Below are 20399 nucleotides of genomic sequence, written 5' to 3'. Positions count from 1 at the left end.
GGGGGAACGGACAGGTGGAAAGAGAAAATGCGACAGTTTGGAAGGCCGTCCTGCTAGCCTTAAAGTCTAGGGGCCTTCCAACCTCCCGCTGGCAGGATGCGCTCCACTCTATTCGGTCACTGCTCTGCACTGCCACTAACGCCACCCCTCATGAGAAAATGTTTGTCTTCCCAAGGACGTCCACATCGGGGACGTCGCTACCGCCATGGCTGACGTCCCCAGGGCCGGTCCTACTGAGAAGACACGTGAGGACCCATAAAACGGACCCCCTGGTCGAGAGGGTCGACCTCCTCCACGCCAACCCCCAGTATGCTTACATCGCATACCCGGACGGGCGGGAGGACACAGTCTCCATAAGAGACCTTGCACCCTCGGGGGCCGCAGTAACCCACTACCACCCCCACACACGATCCGATATCCAGCCTCAGCAGACGGCAGGCCTGGGCCCCGCGACCCGCTCGACATCTACGAGGACGACACGCCTGTGCCACAGCCTACGCTGGACTCGACGCCGGAAGCTTCACTACCCCTGCCGTCGCCACGCCGATCACAGCGGCAGACAAGACCTCCGGAGAGACTCCAATACACTAACTTTTAATACACTTCACCCCGCCGGACTCAATTTTAAACAAGGGGTGAATGTGGTAAACCACTGTTTGTATTCCACTGTGTACATGCCTGGACATGCCTCGGCTGACTCCTCCCACAGGTCCTAGTATAAAGGTGACTGCTCCCCAGCCCTTTGTATCCTGGACCGGTCGACCACGCGAGGCAGACCTCCATTCTGTTGTTAATAAAAGCCTTTAGTTACTCTTCTAACTCTCAGTCTTTTATGAGTAATTGATAGCGCATCACAGAGATTATTGGAAATGCAATGATTTGGCGAAATTAGAGAATCTGTAGATGGGTGGTTAAACTGCTTTTATTGAATACGTCTGTCTCTGCAGCAGGGATTAACACTTCACACAGTGAAATGCCTGATGGGTCAGGTGGGTTTCCAACAACTAAAATCGTTAACCCACCTGAACAGCTGATTTGTACAATATGCATGCAGAACAATCTCGGTTGAGTTCCTGGGGATTTGTCCAGTCTACTCAGAAGAACAGAGGGTGAAGTGGGGGTGGGGTGGGCTGGAGAAGATTGCAAAAGTAGGGTAGAGCGAGGCCGCAGAGGGATTTGAAGATTAGGATGAAGACTTGAAAGTTGATACGCTGTGGGATATTTGGGCACGATTGTCTTGGTGCACACTTATTCCAACCCTTCCTACCTTTTCCAGGGTTCATTGTTTCTCCATCCCCATCTTCTAGCTTCTGCTCACCCTCCAGGTGACCATCGAGTTTTTTCATTGGGTGCAAGGTTTGCCCTTGTTTAGCCATAGAGCAGTACCACTGTAACTTTATGGAGCATTTTAACTAGCGCTAAGGAGTGTGGGTACAGCACATGATGCATTCTGTTGCCATACAGTATGGGGAGAGAAATTCTTTCAAGAGAGTTATCCTTCCACTGGACCGAGTGAATATTGTGTACAGTGGAAGACAAAATAACCAGACAATGCTTTCAAGAAGAGAAATGTGCCTTCGGGGTCACAGAGAAATTTGACAAATAGAGTGGAAAAACTCGCATATATGTCGAATATTCGACCCTGAACATCTGCATTCACGTTTCTATTCTGCAAATGGCATAATCCCGATTAAAAATGATGCCCTAGTGTTCCATCTAGTTTTGATCTTCTGTATTTATGACTAACCCAGTAATGTTCAATCTATTATAATTATTTATATCCAGCACATTTTTAAAGGATTTAGTTAATATTGCATTAATTTTAATGGCAATATATTCCACATATTGACCACGCTGCATAGAGAAGGAAAAGAAATCTAAACTGATTTGCTTGAGATTTACCGATTCTGTGCTTTTGTCCTCGATTCCTGTAATTGTAGTTAATTAAATAACTTGCTTTCAGTACATTATACATTCTTTTCAGTATTTTCAAGTCCTACACCAAAAAGTGGAATTCCCAATTTTAGTAACAAATCCTCATAACTTGGAGCTCTTGAGTCCTGAACTCAGTTCTCTGGAACTACCCCCAATCAAAGCAATGACCTTTTGAAGATAGAAAAATTGTACACGATTCCAAACTTAGCCGTACCAATGAATTATACAAGGTTAAAATAACCTGTTTCGTTTTGCCATCAAAATGTCTTTTGAGGGGCATCCAGAACACATTTACTCTTGAATGGCCTCACATTCTAATAATAATCAACTTTATTGTCATTGTTAGTGCACAAGTGCAGTACAACGAAATGTAGGCTTGCGGCTCCCGAGAGTGTACATTTTGATTAAGACATTTAAACATTCAACATTCATTTAGCTTGTAAATACATAAACATAATGAAGTGCATTGGCAGATGTGCAGGCTTTAGAGTTTATTTGTGGAGTTCAGTAGGATGACAGCCCTGGGAAAGAAGCTGTTCCTAAATCTGGTCGTTCGGGTACGAATGCATCTGTAGCGTCTCCCAGATGGTAGGAGGGCGAACAGACTGTGGCTGGGGTGGGTAGGGTCTTTGATGATGGTCCGTGACCTCCGTAAACAGCGTTTCTGGTATATGTGCTCTATGGTCTCTGGATACTTTCAATGCTTGATAATCATAACCAGACCTTTTTCTTTTTCCATATTTAGCACTTTCTTCACCCAATCCCCAAATTTGCCAGTCCACTTCAAAGTAGCAACAACCCGCCAAGCTGCTACCTTTACCGGTACGCATTACTTTTTGTTTCTACATTAATAGCCATTTGATATTAGCCATTTTACTGTGGAGCCTTTTCAGCGACGGTGCTCTTCCCTATACTAGTTGTCTGACCACATTACTTGGTGAAAGCGAATGAGATGAGGTATTCCTTATGGATACAATGCACTTGGATTTTCAGAAAACATTTCATGCATTTCTGCATCTAATACTCTTCAAGAGAAGCACGTTTTTTTCTGACCCTCATCTGTTTACCATCGCTAAAGCTAGATTTCAATACAGCTATTTTGTGGTTCATTCCACGCACATTTATATTTAAGATCAGTGCAGAAATTTAGTAAATATTTTCTGAAAAACCAAATGTATCTGTCCACTGAGTGTTTTCTCTCCTAACTCGAGTTACATTCTCAAATTATTTCAATCGATCTATGAAATATGGCTTATTGTTTCGGAAACCATGCTGACTTCCACTTCGGGCTACTGTGCACTTCAGATGAAAATTAATAGCACCTCGTAAAACGTCGTTGAGTATTTTCTGCATTACTGGTCTGTGATTCCTTGATTTATGTCTCCATTTTTCTTGGTTCTGAATATCTGGATTACATGGGCCACTGATTTGGTACATGCTGTATATTTATGGAGCTACTAAACACACAAAGCACTCCCTCACCAACTTCTTCACATATTCTTAAGACATCTCTTATAGCCCAGCTGCCTTGTATTTAAAGCTTCAGATTTATATTCATATGTGTGACTTCTTCATAAGTTAGAAACTTTAGATCTATTTTGTTTATTGTGGACAAATTCTATATCCAGCTAAGCAGAAGCCAAAACGGGATACTTCAAGGTGGACCCCAAATGGACTTCCACCTACTCCTTTGTTGCTAAAGCTGCATCCAAGAAGCTTGGTGTCTTCTGTGCTAAACATGTGTTTTCCTCTCAAAAAAATCTTAACTTTTTAGAAAGCACAAGTGTGTCTGTCTCTTCTCCTGAAAAGTCAATGCCCGCCTGCGCTTTTCCCCTCTTATTCCAACTAAGCTGCAGATATGCTAGCCTATGCTCTATTTCCCCAACCACCCGATTGTCCCAAATGTGTTGTAATTAAGACTCGCTGCACAGTCTCGCACGATAACATTCTTTTCCTGGAACATTCAATTGTGGAACTTCGTTCCTTCCTCTTACAGCTTCAGGCCTTTTAAAACGCGAGCTTAGTGTCACCTAAGCGCTCTTTCATTTACTTTCCCTCTCTTTCAGCCCTGAGGTGTGGTGCCGTTTGGGTGTTGGCTCAGTTCATTTGCTTTCTCAATTTAACAAGAAATCATAAATTGTTTCTTGTATAGGATTTAAAAAAAAATTATATTTATAAAAAAAAAAAAAAAAAAAATTTCAATCACTTTGGTGCAAAGCAGTGATGACATTGCAATTTTCTTCTATGAATTCTATTTTTTTGACGGTTCAACCCTAGAATTTACTGTTTATACTGGTGGACCAATGGTTCACATGTTCATATGACATTCCTCTGTTCACTATTTAAACACGGGTGTTAAATGAGTTAACACCTCCACTAAGACAACAGACAGAAAAATGTCATGTGAATGTGCAAAAAGAAGCACTGAAATACTATCAAGTGCCTGGAACAGACACTCGAAGGCCATTCCTTATGATACCATCTACCGCATCATTGATAAAGATATTGAATAGGGTGGTTGATAGTGGACGGCCTTCCCTCACTGATGTTTCGAGGGAGATTGGTTCAGTGAGTCTCCCAGCAACCTGTACATGGATCTTGGAGCTGGCTTACACAAGCCAGATAAAATCCAAGATTTAGCCAGATACTCCTCTAACCTATAACTACTTCATGAGGCCCGCCGGTGGCATAGCACTAATTCCAGAGCCTTACAATAATTACTGAAAGCAATGTAACTGCATTCCCCCTGAACCCTATAATGCTGCACAATCTTGTATAAAGTGAAACCTACTATGTTGGCTGGATTCCTCTCGTTTTCACCTTGCTACGGTCCTCTTTACGGATAGAAACAACTGTAGTCTGGGGGGGGAGGGAAATGAGGGGTATATGTGTCTCAAATGGAATTCTGTTCAACCTAAGAAGAAGTAGCTTCCAGGCAGATGGTGGTTCCTGGCACTCAGACCTCTCACTTCCTCCCCTCCACTCCTTGCCTATAAAGAATTGGGTATAAATACCATTCCCAGCATCGAAGCTTTGACCACGCTCGATCAGCTCCGATGGACGGGTCACATTGTCCGCATGCCCGATACGAGACTCCCAAAACAAGCGCTCTACTCGGAGCTCCAACACGGCAAGAGAGCCCCAGGTGGGCAGAGGAAACGCTTCAAGGACACCCTCAAAGCCTCCTTGAAAAAGTGTAACATTCCCACCGACACCTGGGAATCCCTGGCCCAAGACCGCACAAAGTGGAGGAGAAGCATCCGGGAAGGCGCCGAACACATCGAGTCTCTTCGCCGGGAGCAAGCGCAAGGAGCGCACGTCAACCCAAGCACCCCACCCACCCGCCCCTTCAACCACCGTCTGCCCCACCTGTGACAGAGACTGTAGGTCCCGCATTGGACTCATCAGTCACCTGAGAACTCATCGTTAGTGTGGAAGCAAGTCATCCTCGGTTCCGAGGGACTGCCTAAGAAGATGATGATAAATACCATGCATGTGTGCCGCACTACCATTAGCCAGGTGGCAGTGTGCAGTTCACTTCCTCATCGAAGCCCCGTGTGGTATACAAATGCCTAAAAGAGGGAGATAACTGTATAGAGAAAAATAAATTGGCAGCTCCAGACTAAACTGCTATACACCCGACTGTCCCATGGTCCTGGGTAATGATCAGTAATCTTAGGAAAATTTTCTTTAGCAAAATGTTCACATTAACTGGTGTGTTCTGCACTCTGCATCACTGCAAAGTAGCTTTTCTATGTACTTGTCCAATGCCTGTGCTATAACTTGATTCTCTAGTGCGGGCTGCAGGATTATTACATTCAAGGATCACAACCTTGATTTTAAGGGCCAGTGTGTTCCTCATTATACTGAGGACTAATATACAATGTGTTCTATTCAAACTTAAAGCTGTACATTTAGATTTTACATTGATTAAGATCGACACGTTGAATGTTTGTTCTATGAACGAGGTGCTTCTGAACAGTTGAAAGTGTTTCATAGGCCAGGTGAAAAGCCACACAAACAGCACTAATCAAAACCTCAAGTAGCATGAACACAATGAAATACAGAACATTCCACGTGGCAACTTTGTTTCTTGGAAGTTGTGAGGTTGTAAGAGACTGTTCAATTGTTTTCAATATTCTGTTGGCTGAAATGTGGCCCTTTTTATCTAATCTGAAGTTTACAGTAACACTTCCCTGTAACAGGAAAGGCGCTCTTATTGGGAATTCATGGTGCTGAGATGCATTCTCCACTTGATTGGAACTTCAGTCACAACTAGGCAAAACTTGCTGAATATTTTTACTGGGAAGAATGTATTTACAAAGCAACTTTTGAGCAGTTGTTAAAGCTTTTGAGAAGTACCAGCAGTACCTCCAAAGCTATCCCAGTCAAGGGTGATCTGCCCGGTAAAGGAAGGCCTTCACACCAGAGTTCAAGGAGCTCAAACAAGGACACCAAAAGGAACTCTAAGAAGCCTCCTTTTGCCAAGCTCAGCAGTTGATTCACTTGCTTCCCCCAATATTGGCAAACTTGCTCCAATACTTCACAGATGAGTGAGTCCTTATTGCATTGGGATTATTTGAGCGGGAGGAGCATGCTTTAAAATGCTCCTTTTTTATTTCCTGGAAGCTTCCCATAGTTCAGAGAATAAGTTTCTTGGGGCAGTTGGACTGCTCTTATTAAGGAGATTTTAGAGATAGAGACGTCTGTGTCACAGCAAAGAGAAAAGTCCCTTTACAGCATCTTTTGCATTTTTTTTAAATTGTTAGATCTGAAAGAGAATAATTTCTATTTAAACTTGATTAAATCCAGCCACTTAGAATGTGGTTCACTGATTGTGGCAACTTCTCTCCCTTCTATATTTTGTTCTTCACTGTTTCTGCCTGTATCTGTGTGTTGGAATTCCAGTGAGATCAGTGAAAGAGATAGAAGATTATAATTCTGTAAATCTTTCCTGAACAGATCCCACTGGAGTCGTGTTTGACACTAGATCCAAAGCCGTGATGGCCCAAGGAGGAGCCAACGACAACATCAAGGAAAAGGTAGCAATATTTTCTATATTTAGCTTACCATATTTAGTGAACGAGTCACTGGCAAGAAAATTGTGCCCTTTTGTCGTGTAATTATAGAATTATGCTAGACAATTCCCATTGCATTGTCGAGGAAATGGCAGTTGATGAAATCAAATTAGTTTTAATTGGGCTATGATTGGGAAATCTGCCCATAGTTGTCAACAGACGACCTGATCTTTTTCACTGAAAACGATTCAACTGTCATAGCAGCTAATTTTAAATAAACATGGACAATCTGTTGTAACCCTTTGTTTTACTGTGCTATCATAGCAGCTAATTTTAAACCCTAGTACAGGAAACTCTTTGGTATCCGGCACCGACGGGACCGGGATGGTGCCGGTTGATTAAAAATTCTGGATAACGGAGAGATATATCTACCGAGGCTATTTTTAACAAACAAAAATTTAAAAATCAAGAAATGTGCAGTATAATTGGGGACTCGCCTACAGAATGTTGTGTTAAATGGACTCGGACTTGGCAACATTTCCAGTTATTGAGGTGTTCGGATCGGAAGAAACTTCCGACAGCGCCAAGAAGCCGAGTAGTGGCAGTTTGGAGAACTACCCCCACTGACTAACTCGGCCACTGCGGGAGACTCGGACTTGGCAACATTTCCAGTTATTGAGGTGTTCGGATCGGAAGAAACTTCCGACAGCGCCAAGAAGCCGAGTAGTGGCAGTTTGGAGAACTACCCCCACTGACCACCGCGGGAGACTCGGACTCGGCAACATTTCCGGTTATTGAGGTGTTGTTTTCGGAGTATGAATTTTGCCGGTTATTAGAGAATTCTGGATATTTAGGTGTCGTTTAAACGAGAGTTTCCTGTAGCTTTCTTTTATACGTTGCACTAGATTTCTTTTGTTATAAATTTGCGCAACATTATATTTGGAAGACGCAGTCGTGTGGAGTGTCTTTAACAGTGGATGTTTGTTGCTTTCAACTTGCCAGCTAAGGATATGACCCCGAGTCCAGCCCACTGATCATATATGTGGCTCAAACAGTCGAAATGAGCCTATGTTACACTGAAAGAAATGTCACAGTTGTGTGGCGGTTGAATGCAGTACTCATTTCAAAACATAAGAAGTAGGAGCAGGAGTAGGCCATATGGCCTCTCGGGCCTGCTCCACCATTCAGTAGGATCGTGGCTGATCCGAACCTAGACTCACGTCCACTTCCCTGCCTGCTCCCCGTAACCCCTAATTCCCTTATCAGCTAGGAAACTGTCTATCTCCTTTTTAAATTTATTTAATGTCGCAGCTTCCACAGCTCTCTGAGGTAGCAAATTCCATAGATTTACTACCCTCGGAGTGAAGAAGTTTCTCCTCATCTCAGTTTTGAAACGGCAGCCCCTTATTCTAAGATTATGCCCCCTAGTTCTAGTCTCACCCATCAGTGGAAACATCCTCACCGCATCCACCCGATCAAGCCCCCTCACAATCTTATATGTTTCGATAAGATCGCCTCTCATTCTTCTGAACTCCAATGAGTAGAGGCCCAACCTACTCAACCTTTCCTCATAAGTCAACCCCCTCATCTCCGGAATCAACCGAGTGAACCTTCTCTGAACTGCCTCGAGAGCAAGTATATCTTTTCTTAAATATGGAAACCAAAACTGTACGCAATATTCCAGGTGTGGCCTCACCAGTACCCTGTATAACTGAAGCAAGACTTCCCTGCTTTTATACTCCGTCCCCTTTGCATTAAAAGCCAAGATTCCATTGGCCTTCCTGATCACCTGCTGCACCTGCATACTAACTTTTTGTGTTTCATGCACCAGGACCCCCAGATCCCTTTGTACTGTAGCACTTTGCAGTTTCTCTCCATTTAGATAATAACTTGCTCTTTGATTTTTTCTGCCAAAGTGCATAACCTCACTTTCCAACATTATATTCCATCTGCCAAATTTCTGCCCACTCACTTAGCCTGTCTATGTCCTTTTGCAGGTTTTTTATGTCCTCCTCACTCACTGCTTTCCCTCCCATCTTTGTATCGTCGGCAAACTTGGATACGTTGCACTCGGTCCCTTCCTCCAAATCGTTAATATAGATTGTAAAGAATTGGGGTCCCAGCACTGACCCCTGCGGAACACCACTGGTTACTGATTGCCAACCCGAGAACGAACCATTTATCCCAACTCTCTGTTTTCTGTTAGATAGCCAATCTTCCACCCATGTCAGTATATTACCCCCCAATCCTGTGATTTTTTTTTTTTATCTTGTGCAGTAATTTTTTGTGTGACACCTTGTCAAATGCCTTTTGGAAGTCCAAATACACTACATCCACTGGTTCCCCTTTATCCACCCTGTTTGTTACGTCCTCAAAGAATTCGAGCAAATTTGTCAAACATGACTTCCCCTTCATAAAACCATGCTGACTCTGTCCGATTAAATTATGCTTATCCAAATGTTCTGTTACTGCTTCCTTAATAATGGACTCCAACATTTTACCGACCACAGATGTTAGGCTAACTGGTCTATAGTTTCCAGCCTTTTGTCTACCTCCCTTTTTAAATAAGGGCGTTACATTCGCAGTTTTCCAATCTGCTGGGACCTTTCCTGAATCCAGGGAGTTTTGGAAAATTACCACCAATGCATCCGCAATCCCTACCGCTACTTCTCTCAAGACCCTAGGATGTAAGCCATCAGGTCCAGGGGATTTATCCGCCTTAAGTCCCATTATCTTACCGAGTACCATCTCCTTAGTGATTTTAATCGTGTTTAGCTCCTCCCCCCCCCCATAGCCCCCTGTTTGTCCAGTGTTGGGATATTTTTAGTGTCCTCTACTGTGAAGACTGATACAAAATACTTGTTCAGCGTTTCTGCCATCTCCATGTTCCCCACCACTAATTTCCCAGTCTCGTCTTCTAAGGGACCAACATTCACTTTAGACACCCTTTTTCTTTTTATATAACTGTAGAAACTCTTGCTATCTGTTTTTATATTTTTTGCTAGTTTACTTTCATAATCTATCTTCTATAGTAGTTTGCATCTGGCTATCGCAAGAAACCTAGTTAATGTGGATGAATGCTTGGCTTTGTTTCTCCCCCAAAGGTGGGAATTGTTTGTAGATTGGGTGGAAATTAATGGAAGTATGTTTTGTGGAACTTTGCTGTGCGCAAATCTAGCAATGCAACCTGATGCAATAGCATGAAGTCCTCTGACTGTGTCTACATTTATGTACGTACTCCTACATTAGGAGTTACATAATGCCCTGTCACATTTTTCTTTAAACGTGTACGAGAAACATAGAAGATAGGAGTAGGCCATTGGGCCCCTCGAGCCTGTTCCGCCATTTAATGAGATCATGGCTGATCATCCAAATTCAGTACCCTGTCACTGCCTTCTCCCCATATCCCTTGATCCCGTTAGCCTTAAGAAATATATCCAACTCCTTCTTGACTATATTTAATGAATTGGCCTCTACTGCCTTCTGTGGTAGAGAATTCCACAGGTTCACCACTCTCTGGGTGAAGAAATTCCTCCTCATCTCAGTCCTAAATGGCTTACCCCTTATCCTTAGACTGTGACTCCTGGTTCTGGACTCCCCGCCATCGGGAACATCCGAGAAAAATTATCCAAATTCCCTTTAATTGCTGTAATGAATACTTGGGCTGACATTGCAAGGTTTAGGGAAAGAAAGAGCTTGCAATTTTATAGTGCCCGATCACATCCTCAGGATATCCCAGACTGCTTGCCAGTGTAAAAGTATACTTGCTATTATGGTAATCCCTTCTGCTTTGAGGCAGCAATTCCTAAAGAAGTGGCCTTTTCTCAACCATGTCTTTTCTTGAGCCTTTATTTATGCACTGTATGTAGCAACTGATGGTCCTCCTCCCTCACATCACACTCATTAACTCTTCCAGTTCTTTTTCCTCGGCAATGCCATCAGCATTCATCAGGTAGAACAAAAACATCTATTTATTAAATAAACATGGACAATCTGTTGTAACCCTTTGTTTTACTTTTTAAAAGTGGGTACTGCTGGTGAAACCCCCTCCTGAAACCTCTCTCTCTCTCTCTCTCTCTCTCTCTCTCTCTCTCTCATGAATTTAGAAGCTGATTTTCCTTCCAAAGAAAAGTTAGGGTTATTTTGAAGGGAAATAAAAGGTGACTTGCTGCCGGCTTCAATGCAGAAATGAGGGAATTGGTACCATTTGCCCAGCACTGGCACAGTCCTCCTCATTCTGAAAAATAATTAAGATTTACTCGGGCATTTTGGAAGGAAGAATGAGGAGAGGCAATATAAACTAAATGGAACAAGTTTTAAGGGGGTGCAGGAACAGAGAGACCTGGGGGTTCACATACACAAATCTTTGACGGTGGCAGGACAAGTTGATAAAGCTGTTAAAAACACACGTGGGGTCCTTATAGCTTTATAAATAGAAGCATCGAGTACAAAAGGGCATCTATCACAAAGGGAGCATGTGTATGTGTACATACTCAGCTGAATTGATCATTTCAATAATTTAGTGTTCAGATATAAACAAGCTCAGAAGCAGACTTTCTTTCATAAGTCATCATGTATAACTTTCAAAAAGGGTTGTTTTATTTCTCCCCCTTCCTGCTCTCTGAAAGCTGTTTTCCTTCTACTTTTCACATACAAAGTGACTTTAAAACAAATTTGTACATTGATCTCATTATTGCATTCTTACACCTATTCACTTAATCCCCATCAGCATTTTCTTGTAAGCGCTCATGACACAAGATCCTTCATTGTTCAAAGCACAGGTTTCTCGCCAGGATGCTGAATTTGTAACAGATTAACATGCCACATAGTAAGAATTCTTGATGCACTCGCTACATGCCCGTGCAACAAAACCACTTTTTACACCAGAAAGTGTAATGCTCTTCGGGAACTAAGGATATAAATTGCTGCAAGCTAATTTTTTGTGCTTCAGTGGTGATTACATTATTTCAGATCCTCCGCCCTTCCAAAAAACTAGTTTTATTCAGAGATTTCTAGACCTCCCAGTGAAGTTGCTATTCAGCATAAACTCAGCTATTGGATTTTAACTCTGCCATTTTGAAGCAGATTTTCATTTACCTGTAAACGTGACCAAGAGGGCACCTTTTCTGACTTGCTTTGAGCTTCAGCACACTGCAAACGAATTATTAGAACATTTGAGCTGATTATCTGTGCTTGTGTTTTTGGATAAAGCAATGGGAGTAGAGTTAGGAGATTGTATTTAGAGTACTTATTATAGTACTTGGAGTATGGAGCTCAGAATTAGTGGGAACGAAACTCATGTTGGGCAGCGTGCAAAACTAGCTGCCAAGTCTCCATTGCCCGTTTTACGCTACCGTACCGGCGAGATTAATTTCACCCCCCCCCCCCGTGTATCCAGCTGAATACGCATGTTTCCAGTATCTACACTAGAATAATGTCTAGTATACTTTATATAAATTACCAACTACCAAGTTCAGGGAAATGCTTGCAATTCAGTAGATGTTGCAGTACATTGTAGCCTTTTCTCCTTTTTAAGGCCTTCTATTTGTACCATGCAATCTATAATCGTGTTTCAGATCATCTTTTGATATTCCCTGGAGTATAAGAACATAAAAATTAGGAACAGGAGTAGGCTATATGGCCCCTCGAGCCTGCTCCGCCATTCAATAAGATCATGGCTGATCATTGACCTCAACTCCACTTTCCCGCCCGATCTCCATATCCCTCGATTCCCCATGGGTCCAAAAGTCTATCGATCTCAGCCTTGAATATACTCAAAGACTCAGCATGTATGTTTGTGCTTTTTTTTCCCTCAGATTACTGCTGTCCGTGCAATCGTTCCTAACAGGAGTAATAATGAGATAATTCTGGTCTTGCAACATTATGACAACTGTGTTGACAAAGCTGTACAAGCTTTTATGGAAGGTAAGACCCTCTATCTTTTTCCTTGATTTTATTACATTTTTCTCATTCTCAAGACTCCATCCAACTTGCTTCCAAACCTGTACAGCAATTTTCAAATAATGGCCATTGAAATGAAGGGTACAGAGATCAGGAGCATTGACCTAAGGTGTGTAAAAAGTAACAATGCAAATTCAAATTACGAGCTGTATGGTTAGCCCTGTTCTTCAAGGATCTGCAATGAGCCAGTAAGTCTGGACAGATGTGACCACATTTAGCAGTTATTTCCTAGTTAAACTTCTGGTATCAATACAATGTACTCCATAAGGCTGCATCACAAGCTTCAGTTGCAGGAGTGCTTTTAATGCTTGGTTTTATAAATTGTTTTTGTTTTTTCCTCATACCAGAAAATAACACGCTGGAATAAGAACAAAGCTGTGGTTGAAACAAATAAAGACACGAGCCATATAAACAACACCAGTTGTATTTTGAATAGCTTTTGTCTTTCCGAACTAAAATGGACGTTGTCCCACAGCATGCTGTTCTTCAACAAAGGGAAAATACTGCAGATAGTAGAAATCTGAAATAAAAACTGAAAATGCTGGAAATACTCAGCTGGTCAGGCATCATCTGTGGAAAGAGAAACCGAGTTAAGGTTTCTGGTCGATGACCGTTTCAGAACTGAACAAAGTTACAGACTGATTTGTGAAGAAAAAATCCTGTATACTTTGCTTTCTTTTCTCTCCAGCCAATTTAAAAAAAAAAAAAAAAAAAAAAAATCCTTGCCTAAGGCTTGAAAAAGATCCAAGAAGTGAGATCAAAATGTTGACTGCAGATTATAACCATTATATTTTCAAACTGAAATCCATGCATTGTCCTTGGATACTAATCTTTCCCAGACTAAGGAAGACAGTAGAGACCCACACTGACTGACTGGCTCTTCAGAGGTTCAGACTGATAGATTTGCCATCTTGATTAAACTGCATTACCTTTTTATCCTAAGTGGTAAGAGCTGATTAAAGGTGCTGTGTTCTAAATGTTACATAAATAAGGTCTTTTACTATGACCTGTTTAGGCTGCTTTCTCGCTATCCAGTAGCAGTATCTTTTTTTTCAATATTGTAACCCATTGTTGCATTATTTCCGTTTCCTACACCAGTCATCCTTGGGCCTATCTGAATGCCATTGCCAAATAGTGCTGAAATAGGGTTAGTTTTGTGCTGTAGGTCAATGCCCACTAGAAACTGGATCGAGTCTGCCCAAACTTGGATAGGACCCCAGCAGCCAACAGACAGAGGAGACTTTCATCCCATCATTTAGGGCTGGATTTGAATCCAGGTACCCAAAGTGAAAGGCCAGTGTCACTTCATCCTCGGTTTTCCAACTTTACTTTAAAACGATATTAGAAGCTTGATTTCTTTTCCAGCAAATTAGTGATTTTAGTTACAGATTTATCTACTTTTAACAGAAAAAAACATAGCATTTTACCTTTGAAGAAAAAAACATCATTTTTTCCTGATGATCTCTGATTATTACGTTGTTTCAGTTAGGTATAAAAAAGACATTGTGTGACTTTTACATTTTGTACAAATGCCTGCTTGTGAAATCCTCCTATTTTCCTTCAACTGCAAATCTTGCAGACTCTGGTGTGTTGCAAATGTCTGCTATCTCTCAAAAGTGGATTGTCAACTCAACTTTAAAATTCCTTTTTGGATTTTTACCAAATTTGACACTATATTTACACAATGCTAAAATGCCCAATGGTTATCACTAACACAAAACACTTCAAAGTGTAATGGCATACATTTATGTTGTGCCAAAAAGACACCAACTGAAACACATTCCCGCTGATGCAAAATGTTTGCAAATCAGGTTGTTTTTAGTGGCATTCGGCAAGTCTGTGTATATCCCCATGACATGTTATCTGCTTTTTGAATAATTCCTGCAATCATCACTGAATGATTTTTTTTTTATTTCATGAAGGTTATGCCACAGAAGTACTGAAGGAATGGAGTGTAACAGGGAAAAAGAAGGTAAGGGACATAGCAACATAGGAGCAGGAGGAGGCCATTCAGCCCCTCGAGCTTGTTCTGCCATTCAGTTAGATCCTGATTGCTCTACCTCAGCCCACTTGTCACATTCTGACGATCCAAGTGCATTCCCTCGATCCCCACTCTGTCTTCTACCTCCCAAACAATTTCCAACCTTCTTTAGACTTCCTAATTGGAAAATTTGTAAGCAGTGGTTAAAACAACCAAATGATGCTTATGAAGACTGTTTATGTATTAATGGAAAATAAATAGCTTTTCACTCTCATTGTGTTACTTAAGTTGCATTGTCCCTGTAGGGGGTTGTGTGTGGGGTCCAATGATGCCAGTAACACTTCAGGATTGAGGACAGTATTGGTAGGAGTGACCACTGCACAGTCCTTGTGGAGACAAAGTCCCATCTTCAAACTGAGGACACCCTCCATCGTGTCGTGTGGCATGCTAAATGGGATAGATTCCGAACAGATCTAGCAGCTCAAAATTGGGCATCCATAAGGCGATATGGGCCATCGGCAGCAGTAGAATTGTATTCCACCACAATCTGTAACCTCATGGCCCGGCATATCCCTCGCTCTACCATTACCATCAAAACCAGGCGACTAACCCGGGTTCAATGAGGAGTGTGGAAGAGCACGCCAGGAGCAGCACCAGGCGTACCTGAAAATGAATTGCTAACCTGGTGAAGCTACAACACAGGATTACATGCATGCTAAACAGCGGAAGCAGTATGCTATAGACAGAGTTAAGTGATCCCACAACCAATGGATCAAATCAAAGCTCTGCAGTCCTGCCACATCCTATCCTCAATGATGGCAGAGTCCACCATGCGAGTGCAAAAGGCAAAGCTGAAGTGTTCGCAGCCATCTTCAGCCGGAAGTGCCGAGTGGATGATCCATCTCGGTCTGTTCCTGAGGTTCCCACCATCACAGATGCCAGTCTTCAGCCAATTCGATTCACTCCACGTGATATCAAGAAATGGCTGAGCGCACCGGATACAGCAAAGGCTGTGGGCCCCGACAACATCCCGGCTGTGGTGCTGAAGACTTGTGCTCCGGAAATAGCCGCGCCGCTAGCCAAGCTGTTCTAGTACAGCTACAACACTGGCATCTACCCGACAAAGTGGAAAACTGCCCAGGTATGTCCTGTCCACAATAAGCAGGACAAATCCAATCCGGTCAATTACCGCCCCATCAGCCTACACTCAATAATCAGCAAAATGATGGAAGGTGCCATCGACAGTGCTATCAAGCAGCACTTGCTCACCAATAACCTGCTCACTAATGCTCAGTTTGGGTTCTGCTAGGACCACTCTGCTCCAGACCTCATTACAGCCTTGGTCCAAACATTGGTTCAAGAGGTGAGGTGAGAGTGACTGCCCTTGACATCAAGGCAGCATTTGATCGAGTGTGGCAACAAGCAACCCTATTAAAATTGAAGTCAATGGGAATCGGGGAAAACTCTCCACTGGCTGGAGTCATACCTAGCACAAAGGAAGATGGTTGTGGTTGTTGGAGGCTAATCATCTCGGCCCCAGGATATCATTGCAGGAGTTCCTCAGGGCTGTATCCTAGGTCCAACCATCTTCAGCTGCTTCATCAATGACCTTCCCTCCATCATAAGGTCAGAAGTGGGGATGTTCACTGCTGGTTGCATAATGTTCAGTTCCATTTGCAATTCCTCAGATAAGGAAGCAGCCCGTGCCTGCATGCAGCAAGACCTGGACAACATCCAGGCTTGGACTGATGTGTGGCGCAAATGTTACTTACCACTTAAGTGCCAGGCAATGACCATCTCCAACAAGAGAGAATCTAATCACTTCCCCATGAAATTCAATGGCATTATCAACGTCGAGTCCCCCACTGTCAACATCCTGGGGCTCACCGTTGACCGGAAACTTAATTGGACCAGCCACACACACACTGTGGCTACAAGAGCAGGTCAGAGGCTAGGTATTCTGCGGCGAGTGTCTCACCTCCTGACTCCCCAAAGCCTTACCACCATCTACAAGGCACAAGCAAGGAGTGTGATGGAATACTCTCCACTTGCCTGGATGAGTGCAGCTCCAACAACACTCAAGAAGCTCGACACCATCCAGGACAAAGCCCGCTTGATTGGCACCCCATCCACCACCTTAAACATTCACTCTCTCCACCACCGGTGAAACGTTCCCCTCCAAGTCGCACACCATCCTGACTCGGAAGTATATCGCCATTCCTTTTTCATCGCTGGGTCAAATTCCTGGAACTCCCTACCTAACAACAGCACTGTGGGAGCACCTTCACCACATGGACTGCAGTGGTTCAAGGCGGCGGTGGCTCACCACCTTCTCGCGTGCAATTAGGGATGGGCAATAAATGCTGGCTTTGCCAGTGACGCCCACATCCTGTGAATGAATTAAACAAAAAAGGAATGCTACTAATGCTGCAGCATATGGCCTTCCGAACACATGATTGGAACCCCTTTAATTAAGAATGTCAGGAATTTGTATTCCATTAATGGGCAGTGTCTGGTTGATTTTAACTAGACTCCTATAGAAAGAGTTGAAGTGTGCGTGTGTGTGACTCAGTTTAATATATACAAATATTACCCAAGCTACATTGCACCATCTAATCATTGTCTCAATTGAAATATATGTAAATTTATCAGTCACTCCTATATTTTCCTACATATGCTAATGCATGTTTTTTTTATTCTCAGTTTAGTTTGTGGGCAGATTTTGTGCAGTGGACTTGAGAAAACTAGGAACTGGGTTGAGACTATCCAGATTAATTTTAAATAGAACCTTGCAGCTAGCTGGAGAGAAGAGACTTCCATTCCATTTTTTGTGGACTACATTCAATACCAGGCCTTAAAGGTGAAAGGGCAATGTGCTAATCCACCACAGCACTTGCTTCACCCCCACCCTGGCCCCCCTAAGGGCTTGCTTTTCATCTTTTATCACTAAGTTCAGGCTCATTCATGCCCTTTTAAAAATCTTGCTCTGTTTAAGTCTCCCTGGTGCTGTTCACAATAACCTTTACTTGCCTTTGTTCTTCATCTCCCATTTTCTGGTAAACTTTTGCACATGAATGGGCAGGCAGGCCACTTGTTCCAACGCCTCTGTAGCTAGCTTCTACATGGCATTCCATGGTCGTATTGACCTGATGTATCTCTTGCGATAGCCCAGCTGGAATTGAGTGTTTGCCACATGAGGAACTGCAGTTAGAAACCCATGTCCCACCAATGCATGGTCGTACAGCAATACACTGCCTATTGAAATTTAATTCCCACCAATATGCAATTGCTAAAATTTGCTGAAAATTCCATACTCGCTGCTTTCAGTTGCTTTGCACATTGTGAGGAAATGACATTTTCAGTAGAATCTAGCCTTTAGCTACCGCAGATCTAAAGCACAAAGGTTGCTGTTGCTTTAACTGCTGAGCAAAATGTGAATGTTAGTGCTCTATTCATTATTAAATTCAAGCACTGGTTAGAGCATTTAACTAGAGTTAATAAAGGCCTTTCACCTTTGAAGCCTGGGTTTATATCCAGCAGAGACTGGGTTTTTTTCACGAAAGGAATCTAGTTGAAGTGTTTAGATCTCCTGATAAAGGTTTAAGTCCAGCAGAGAGGTCTGTTAACACTTCACAGACTTCTTCAGCACAATCCTGCTCCAAACTGGACAGTCTGTTGACAACTGTATGGAATGATGGAAATGTTGCAATAGAGGTGAAATTTTGCAAGACTGTTTTGAGATGTGTATATACGTGTGTGCGCGTTTTTGCATCTGACCCCTATACAACCAACAAATACTTGATACTGGCACTGGATGCAAAGTAGAGAAAAAAACATTCTTAAGACATGTAGCAAAAGAAGCTTTCAGGAAAGCTGGTGTTCCCCTGCTTTACACAGGATATACAGCACAGAAACAGGCCATTCGGCCCAACCAGTCCATGCCGGCGTTTATGCTCCACTCGAGCTTCCTCCCGTCTTTCCTCATCTAACTATCAGCATAACCCTCTATTCCCTTCTCCCTCATATGCTTATCTAATTGCCCCTTAAATGCATCTATACTATTTGCCTCAACCACTCCCTGTGGTAGCGAGTTCCACATTCTCGCCACTCTCTGGGTAAAGAAGTTTCTCCTGAATTCCCCATTGGATTTCTTGGTGACTATCTTATATTGATGGCCCCTAGTTATGCTCATCCCCACAAGTGAAAACATTCTCTCTGTATCCACTCTATCAAAACCTCTCATAATTTTAAAGACCTCTATTAGGTCACCCCTCAGCCTTCTCTTTTCAAGAGAAAAGGGACCCAGCCTGTTCATCCTTTCCTGATCGGTATACCTTGTCATCTTGCCGCAGGTAGTGGTGACTTTGAAAGAAAATAGAGACCCTCAGCATTTAAGGTCCTTTTAAAGCAAACATTTTTTAAGCATCTGCCTGTTTAACGATACCTAGAACAAAAAGAAGAAAATTAAACCAAAGCCGCAAGTCGAAGCAGAGCCAGGACAACTGCAGCCGAGTAAAAGTGCAGCCAATGATGGTGAACTCTCTGCAGCTTCCTCGGAGAAGGACGAAATAAATGGTTATCACATCAATGGATCTGTGAATGATGATGAATCGGTGGATTCTCTCAGTGAACAGCTGGACATCCTTTCCGTGGATGCCCAAGAGCTGGAGGATTCTGAATCGATGACTCCCGAAATCGACGGTATAATGGGTCAGTGTATCTAAATTTAGCTCTAATTGATGAAAATGACATTTAACTCTGCTGATTTTCTTTGATTTTATTATACACACATTCTCTCCCAAATAATTGTAAAAATCTGGATTTGTGTTTGGGAATGGGAAGGCTTTTGTCTGAAATTCGAGCCAAGCCAAATTAGAAAGTCCGTGTGCTCCATTTTACGTAAACTGAGAACTACATATGCCGCTGAAACTTGTTAATGATAACACGCTCGCTGCCTTCAGTACTTCAGCCACCTGAACCCCCCAATCAATAGAGTTAACAAACTAGCTGCTTTCTCGTGTGTTGGGTGTAGTAACAGTTGGGTTTGCTGCCGAAAAGCTAATGCAATGGAGAATTCAGGTAGTGACATTCTATCATGGAACCTCAAGTAACTTGTGAATTTCATCTCACTCCTGACATTTAAGGTACGCTGTATAGTTTATTTCCTGCTGATCTGCCAACACAAAACTTAATATTCTAGTACTGGTTTTGTGATGTCCTAGATCTTCAAGTCCTCTATCATTAATTTTTCATGAATGTCACGCTATCTAAAGCACTTAATATTCTCACCACACAATAATACAGAAATCAAAAAATGAACACTTACTTTTAAAATGCATGTGTTTATACACATGCAATATATTAAAAAAACATAGAAACATAGTAGATAGGAGCAGGAGTAGGCCATTCAGCCCTTCGAGCCTGCTCCGCCATTCAATGAGATCATGGCTGATCATCCAATTTCAGTACCCTGTCCCTGCCTTCTCCCCATATCCCTTGATCCC

General features: G+C 42.6%; 1 protein-coding gene across 2 annotated transcripts in view; it reads left to right on the top strand.

Annotated features, from left to right (window-relative positions):
* Positions 1–20399, top strand: part of spats2 (spermatogenesis associated serine rich 2) — a 112109-nt gene that overhangs the window by 41890 nt on the left and 49820 nt on the right. Inside the window, exons 3-7 of one of the 2 annotated variants that reach the window (XM_085972843.1) lie at positions 2681–2757; positions 6898–6977; positions 12770–12878; positions 14837–14886; positions 19344–19605. In XM_085972843.1, the coding sequence (XP_085828969.1) occupies positions 6939–6977; positions 12770–12878; positions 14837–14886; positions 19344–19605 (460 nt within the window). In that variant the 5' untranslated portion in view covers positions 2681–2757; positions 6898–6938. The remainder of the gene's footprint in view (positions 1–2680; positions 2758–6897; positions 6978–12769; positions 12879–14836; positions 14887–19343; positions 19606–20399) is intronic. The other variant, XM_085972842.1, reaches the window with a different exon arrangement.

This window comes from Somniosus microcephalus, chromosome 33 (assembly GCF_052327205.1).
Source record: "Somniosus microcephalus isolate GS21.2 chromosome 33, FLI_Smic_1.0, whole genome shotgun sequence".
Classification (NCBI taxonomy): Eukaryota; Metazoa; Chordata; class Chondrichthyes; order Squaliformes; family Somniosidae; genus Somniosus; species Somniosus microcephalus.
Note: the sequence above shows the minus strand (reverse complement) of the source record. Positions and strands in the feature narration are given on the sequence as shown.